Consider the following 8,433-nt stretch of genomic DNA (forward strand, 5'->3'; position numbering starts at 1 on the left):
GGTGGCTCACAACCATTTGTAATGGGATCTGATGCCTTCTGCTGATGTGTCTGAAGACAGCTACCGTGTATTCACATAATAAATAAATAAATAAACAAATAAATAAATAAATCTTAAAAAAGACTCAGCCTGATAAGCTGATGTGTCTGAAGACAGCTACAGTGTATTCACATAATAAATAAATAAATAAATAAATCTTTAAAAAGACTCAGCCTGATAAGTAAGTATACACATACATATAAACATACATAAGGCTGGGATATATATATATCAATATCTATATATCTATATATCTATCTATCTATCTATCTATATATATATATCAGATTTCCTGGACCTGGAGTTACAGGCAGTTGTGAATTGACAGGCAAAAGCTGAGAATCAAATCCAGGTACTCTATAAGAGCAACAAGTGCTCTTAATTGCTGAGCCATTGTCCTAGCTCTAGACCTCCTGTCTTTCAAGTGTTGGGAACACAAGCCTGTGCACTCTCAGCCATGCAGGGTCTTGAGTGGAGGTTAAGAGAGTTTAAGTGAGCTTCCAGGATCCTCAGGACTCCCTTTGAACTGACAAGGATGAGGATAAAGTGGGCTTCGGCCAATGATGCTTGAGAGAAGATAGCTACTGCAGCCAGCAGTGTGTGCTTTGGGTTTAAGCTCAATGGAACCCAGAGTGGACTGAGCAGTGACTGTGGCCCTGTGATGGGTGAGAAGGGTTCTCTAAGTCCTAACATAAAAATAGATGTTCTTTTTTAGATTCTTCTCCAGGACTTTTACCCCTGAAGAAACACCAAGATGAGCAGCAAGCCCCTACTCACTCTCCAGGAGCTGGCAGGACAGAACCTTCTGAGGAATGAGGCCTTGGCCATCATTGCTTTGGAGGACTTACCCATACTATTCTTACCACAACTGTTGAAACAAGCCTATGATGGTAATCATTGTAAGGTCCTGAGGTCAATAGTGTCTTCCTGGCCTTTCCCCCGCCTCCCGCTTGGAGTTCTGAGGAAGAGGACACCCTACTTGGAGACTCAATTACAAGTTGTCTTAGAGGAGATTGATAAGCTGCTTATCCAGAAGGTTCGCCCCAGGTGAGGAAGACTTAGATACACTCACAGGGTAGCCCAGAAAATCTAGAGCAGAGATGAAGGGAGTCAGGTGTGGAAGGGTGCAAGGATGGGGTGGAGGATTCTGATGCCATCAACTTGGAGAACCACGGACGATTTGGCCATTGCTGTGCCATCTTGGAAAGGGCTGTGGAGTGTTCGGGACACATGCTGGATACAGCAGTGGCTGAAGGCCTACCCCTGCTTTCCACAGGTACTAGAAATGGAACAGGGACATGCCAAAGTCCATGGAAAAAAGTGAGACACAGAATGGAAGGCCAACTTCAGGGAAAGAATAAAGACACACTTCAGGGAGCTGGAGAGATAGTTTAGAGGTTGGGAGCACTGGCTGCTTTTCTGAGGGTCCTGAGTTCAATTCCCAACAACCACAAGGTGGCTCACAACCATCTGTAGTGGGATCTACTGCCCTCTTCTGGCTTTCAGGCATATGTGCAGGCAAAACACTACATTATAAATAAATAAATAAATCTTACACACACACACACACACACACACACACACACACACACTCTTTAGATATTTAGATATTGCCCCCTTGCCTACCTGCTTTAACTTGTTTTTCTGGTTTACCCACAGGAAGTACAAACTAAGAGTGCTGGATTTACGGTCTGTGGGACAACACTATTTGGATGTGTGGCCTGGGTCCATGGATGACTGGTTACCCAAGACCACTCAAGCAGATCCTTGCTGTTCTAAGACAGTAGTAACACATCCCTTGAAAGTAGCAATGGACTTGTATCTCAAAGATAGAGGCCAGAGTAGGCTGTTCTCCTACCTTGTTCAGTGGAGTGATAGGAGGAAAGGGTTGTTACAGCTGTACTGTAATGAGCTTCAGATTTGGTCACCATCCCATCAAAACTACAGGAGGCTCTCACAAAAGGTGAGCCTGGAGCATGTAGAAACACTGGGCCTGCATTCTTCCTGCAGTCCATCCTTTTTGCTTAACTTGGCTCCTTACCTGCGCCAAATGAGGAACCTGCGTAAACTTGCTCTCTCCAACATCCGTGAAGAGAACTTTGTCTCCCCAGAGAAGAGGAGGCGTATCATCACCAGGTTTACCTTGCAGCTCCTTAAGCTGGAGAGACTGCAGAAGCTGCATCTCGATGCTGTCTGCTTCCTTGAGGGACACCTGGACCAGCTGCTTGGGTAAAGACATGCTCTGCAGAGCAAAGCCAAGCCTATTCCTTTACATTAGTGGGTACTTGAGTCCCTGCAGCCACTGTAGGTTGACACTACCGAGGCATTAGCATATCAGGGTGTCATTTTCATGTCTGCTCTGGCCTGGAGAGAAGTCTCACATAATCACTAATGGAAAGATGCAGGTCTAACCTGGGCTTGGTGATCTTCAAAGGGATGCATGCTGAGAAGCCCATTAGAAGTCAATGAGATCTAGTGAGTGGCTTCTGTTTTTTCCTTAGCTAGTGTGTTTCAACTAAGAGGGAAAGAGACAAGTGAAAGGGCATTGTTACAACTAACTGTATTAGGTTTCCATCTGTCCTCTATTCAGCAGGCATGTGAATAGTCACATCAGTTTGCCTACAATTTCTCATATAAGAAATACTGAAATTTTTCTTTAAATGTAATGGTGCTATTTTTTAAAAATATAATTATTTAAAAAAAATATTTTTCCTGTAGAAATGGAGAAACACTTCTAAGAGTTCTTAACAGGCATTTTCCTTGGCACCAAGCTGAAGTGTGAATCATTTTACCTCTCTTGATTCTGACTGGCCTATATGTTTTCATTTTCCTCATGACTAGATTTAGTGGAGGCTTATTCATGATGGTAATATCTGAAGTTTCTGAGCATAAATTAAAGTTTGCCCTTTTTGAAGAAATAGGGAAAATTTGCTTTACAGATGTTTTGATATTTTGTGTATATATGTGTGAGTCTGAGTGTAGGTTTGCATATTATTTGCCAGTAGAGATCAGAAGTCATTATGGATTTGATCCCCAGGTACTGTTTCAGGTGAGCTACCATGTTGGTACTGGGAACTGAACCCACATCCTTTCTAAGAACAGCAAATGCTCTTAACTACTCCAGTCAGGCTCTAGCACCTAACTTTGTTTTATAATATTTTGTTTGTTTGTTTTTTGAAATAGGGTTTCTCTATGTAACCCAAGTTGTCCTATAGACCAGGCTGGTGTCAGTTTCACAGAGATCCACTGAACTTTGCCCCCTACCTTCCCCAGATCACAGTGACAGAGGTCTATTTATCTTTGTCTCCATTTCCAGTGCTGGGATTAGAAGCAGCTGCAACCTTCATCACTATATTCTAAGCAATTTATTTTGTGTGTTTCAGGAAAATGGGGATGGAGAGCTTCAGCTCTTGTGGAAGTCAAAGGACAATTTGCAGGAGCCAGTTCTCTTCCTTCTATCATATAGATCCCAGTGATAAAATATAGACTGTCAGCCCCTTTGGGGACAGGCACTTTTATCTGCTAAGGAGTCTTACCCTGAAATAGGTTGGGTTTGTTGTTGTTTGTTTGATTTTCTCTTTGTTTTTGTTCTGTTTTTTTGTTTGTGTTTATGTTTCTCTATCTGTGTGTTTTCAACAAGGTTTCTTTTTTTTTTTCAAAAAATTATTTATTTATTTATTTTATATGAGGATACTGTAGCTAGCTTTCTTCAGACACACCAAAAGATGGTATTGCATCCCATTACAGATGGTTGTGAGCTAACATGTGGTTGCTGGGAATTGAACTCAAGACCTCTGGAAGAACAGCCAGTGCTCTTGATAGATGAGCCATCTCTCCAGCCCCAACAAGGTTTCTTTGTGTAGCCCTGGATGTCCTGGAAATCCTTCTGTAAACCTCTGTGTATATTATGGCCTCTAACTAGGAACTCTGCTTGCCTCTGCCTCCTGAATGTTGTGATCAAAGGCATGCATTACCACCACTGAGCAGGAATGGGCTCTTTTAAAAATGACTTCTTACTATGTGGCCCAGAATGACCTTGAACACCTTGTTTCTTTTGTCTCAGCTTCCTGGTGTCAATATTACAGTTGTGTGCTGGAATACTCAGCTTTTTTTTTCAAGATAGGTTCTCACGTTGTTGCTCTGGCTGTCTTGGAACTTACTGTGTAGACTAGGCTGGCCTCAAATTCACAGATATCTACTTGCCTCTTCCTAGTGCTGGGATTAAAGATGTGCACTAATCTGACTAGTTCCCACACCCAGCTTTGATGTCTTTTAGTCTGGATAGGTGATGGGTAGTTGGGAATGTGTAGTAGTGAGGTTGGGGAGGTACAAAGGCATGAAACACTGGACAAATACAGGATTGCTGAGGGTGTGGTTGGTCAATGCGTGCTGCACGGCTTTTGACAGTCCTTTCTGTGTGCTCCTTGCTTCTTTAGGCATGACTTGGGTCTTGCTTGACAATGAGGGAAGTATGTGCAGTTGAGGATGGCGGCAGACCTTAGTACAGATTTTATTATGTAGACTCTTGTGTAGCATCACGGGTACTGATCTGTCAGAGTTACAAAGATTTTGGCCCACATGGTCCTCCTGTATTATTCTTGGCCATCCTCCTATACTAGCCATCAATTCCAAGAACTGTTTGCTTTTTTTCTCATTAGGTCTGTGAAGACCTCCTTGGATGACTTGGCAGTGACTCACTGTAATCTCTCAGTATCAGAATGGAACCATCTTTCTGAGTTCCCATGTGTCAGTCAATTGCAACACCTGAATTTGGAAAATGTCAGATTGACTGGTTTAAGTCCTGAACCCCTCCGAGTTCTGTTAGTAAAAGCTGGACCCACCCTGGTGGCCTTGGACTTGGAGGACTGTCACCTTGAGGAAAGCCAGCTCTATGCCATCCTACCTGCCCTGAGCAGGTGCTCCCGGCTCACCAAGTTCAGTTTCTATGGGAACCAAATCTCTATGCCTGCCATGAAGGATCTACTACACCACACTGCCAGATTGATACACCTTAGGCTGGAGCTGTACCCTGTCCCTCAGGACAGCTATGACTACAGCGGTACTCCCCACATGCAAAGGATGCAACAATGCTGTGATGATCTTATGAATCTACTGAAAACCATTAGGGAGCCAGGCAGGGTCTTCTTTGGTACTGACCGCTGTGATCAGTGCTGCAATCGATATATCTATAAGAAAACCATTATGTGTAACTGTCAGAGATCTTACTAGCTGTATGCAAATATCAAAAACCTTGGTGGACAGTGGGAGATGAAAGGCAAGGCACAGGTATCTTGTAAGGATATACACAACATATGGTTTTAGGTTGCTTGTTGACTTGTTGACAGTCATGAGAGTGGATTTAGGCAAGATGGATATATAAGGGCAATACTCCAGTATAGTGATTATAAAGTCATTTTTGGAACTGGGAAATGTGTATCTTTCCTATCGGTATAATTAGCATGGTTTATATTTGTAAAGCTAAAAAAGTTGTGTGGATAGCCACTTGAAATAAAATATACTGAAGTTGCTTTCACATTCTCTCCCTCATTTTGGGAAGACTCTGCTACATCTCAATTGTGTGGCTGGTTGTGGCACATACATGAACCCAAGGCTGTCATCTAATGATTGCAGTAAACTCTGATGAGAGTGTATTGAAGATGCAACCCAAGATACTTGTTGAGCCATGTAGAACATATCAAACAAATTATTTTTTTTATTGGTTTGTTTGTTTTTAAAGAAAGGATGTGGTTAAGTACACCAATGATGACTTTTTGTTGTCCTTCCTTCCTTCCTTCCTTCCTCTCCTCCTTCTCTTTCTCCATTTTCTAAGAGACAAGGTTACTTTGTATCACCCTAGCTATCAGGAAACTATCTCTGTAGAGCAGGCTGGCCTCAAATACAGAGATCTACCTGCTTCTGCCTCTCTCTCTCCCTCAGTACTGGTATTAAAGGCAAGTACAACCATTGCCCACCAAGGGATTTGTTGTTGTTGTTGTTAATTAAATCATTTGAAATGGGAAGACACCTGTTGGGCCTTGGAGAAGGTAACTCTATTTAACCTGCAACCTTCAGGTAGCACAGGTAGAGGTCTCCACCTCCAGAGGTTTAAATATTAATGAGTTATCTAAAGGCCAGGGGCGTTGCTAATTAAGTTATTCCCGCCCCTTTCCCCCTCCCTATAAAATTAGGCTTCCCTGGCCTTTGGCGGGGGAAGTGCATACCACCTACATCCATTACCATGCCATGAACAATAAAAGCTTTGGAAAACCGGACTCCATATGTCACCTGATCTGCCACAGCCAGGTTCCCAGCCTTTGGAAACTTGAGCCGCCCACCTCCAGCCCGTGGAGGCTGTACCAATGTGGGACTCTCTGCTGGCGGCATGGGAAGCCACCCGGGACCCTAATGCCAGACCTACGTGGGACTCGGCTGCTGGACTCCCTCTTCCCCCCACCAGCGAGATTTCCTCCCCACAGTCACCCTCCTTTTTTCCCTTTTTATTTATTTTCTCTTTACTTATTTAACACATCCTGATCACAGCCTCCCCTCTCCCCACTCCTCCCAATGCACCCCACTTCTCCTCTCTCCCAGATCCACTGCTCCTCCATTTCCTTTCAGAAAAGAGCAGGCATCCAAGTGATATCTCTGAACATACATAGCAAGATGCAATAAGACCAGGAACAAACCCTCGAGGCTGGACAAGGCAACTCAGTAGGAGGAAATGGGTTCTAAAAGTAGACAGAAGAGTCAGAGACACCCACTCTCAGTATTAGGAGGCCCACAAAAATCACAGGCTAAATAACCACACTATGTTTGCAGAGGGCACAGCTCAGACCCATGCAGGTTTCCTGGCTGCCAGAACAGTCTCTGTGAGGCCTTATGTGCTCTTTATAGCTGATTCTGTGGGCTATGTTCTCCTGGTGTCCACAACCTTTCTGGCTCCTACAGTCCGTCCTACCCATCTTCCATGGGGTACCTCCTGTCTAATGTTTGAATGTGTCTCTATATCTGCTCCCATCAGCTGCTGGAGGAAATGTCTGTGATGATGATTGGTCTAGGCACAAATCCTAGTCTCTGAGCCATCCAGCTTCTGGTTCTTGGTCATTCAGTTAGTGTTGGTCATGGGCTTCCTCTCATGGCTCCATGTTACACCAGTCATTGGTTGGCCACTTCCACATGCTCTGTACCACCATTGCCCCTGCATATCCTGCAGGTACTAAAGGTATGAGTCAACAGGTTTCGTGGATGTTTCGATGTCCCAGCCACAGCACTGGAAACCTTTCCAGATTATTGAAGATTGTTTATTTAGGATCCATATCATCCATTACTAGAAGTCCTGCTAGGTCACCAGCAGGTTCCAGGAAGTCTCCACTGCTCTAGGTTTCCACATTGCTTACTAAATGCCTCCTTATTCTAGTTGACTCCTGCCACTGCTCTCTCCCTCCCCACCTGATCCCCCATGTTCCCATGTCCACCTGCAGCCAACCCAGCCAAAAGTCTATTCTATTTTCCCTTTCCAGGGAGATCATGCCCCTTGGCAGAGCCCTCCTTATCAGACCCTGTGGAAATGTGTGTTGTAGTGTGATTATACTTAACAGCTAATATACACTTATAAGTGAGTACATATTATTTTTGTCTTTCTGGCTCTGGGTTGCCTCATTTAGGATGACTGTTCTATCCATTTGTCTGCAAATTTCATGATGTCATATTTTTTTTCTTTCTTTCTTACTTTCATTCATTCTTTTTACTTTTTCTTTTTCACTCATTCATTTATTTTAGACAGAGTTTTTTTTCGTTTGTATGTAGCATTGGCTGCTCTGGAACTCATTGTGTAGACCAGGCAGGACTAGAAATTGCTTCCCAAGTGCTGGGATTAAAGTTAAGAACCACCACCACACAACTGATACTTATTTTTTAAAAAGCTTAGTAATACATCCTTGTGTAAATAAACCACATTTTCTTTTTTTATTGGATATTTTATTTACATTTCAGATGTAATCCCCCTTTCCCCCCCCACCCAGGAACCCTTATCCCATCCCCCCTCCTCCTGCTTTTATAAAGATATGCTCCCACCCACCTCCCCCACTCCCACATCACCACCCTTGAATTCCCCCATACTTGGCATCCAGCCTTCATGGGACCAAAGATCTCCTCTCCCACCTATGCCCGACAAGGCCATCCTCCCTTACATATACAGTTGGAGCCATGGGTCCCTCTCTGCTCCCAGGCTGGTGGTTTAGACCCTGGGAGCTCTGGTTGGTTGGTATTATTTCTCTCCTCCTGGGGCTGCAAACCCTTTCAGCTCCCTCAGTCTCCTCTCTCACTCCTCCATTGGGAACCCCATATTTTCTTCATTTATTTGTGGAGGGACATTTATATTATTTTCAGTTTCTA

General features: G+C 43.7%; 1 protein-coding gene across 1 annotated transcript; it reads left to right on the plus strand.

Annotated features, from left to right (window-relative positions):
* The first annotated feature begins 764 nt into the window (after nt 1-764).
* LOC117708334 (PRAME family member 20-like) lies at nt 765-5,496 on the plus strand. The gene is made up of 3 exons (XM_034501907.2): nt 765-1,086; nt 1,699-2,268; nt 4,698-5,496. The coding sequence occupies exons 1-3, from the start codon at nt 794-796 to the stop codon at nt 5,266-5,268; spliced, it is 1,434 nt and encodes a 477-aa protein (XP_034357798.1). The 5' UTR covers nt 765-793; the 3' UTR covers nt 5,269-5,496.
* The last annotated feature ends 2,937 nt before the right edge of the window (nt 5,497-8,433 follow it).

Source organism: Arvicanthis niloticus, chromosome 5 (genome assembly GCF_011762505.2).
Source record: "Arvicanthis niloticus isolate mArvNil1 chromosome 5, mArvNil1.pat.X, whole genome shotgun sequence".
Taxonomy (NCBI): Eukaryota; Metazoa; Chordata; class Mammalia; order Rodentia; family Muridae; genus Arvicanthis; species Arvicanthis niloticus.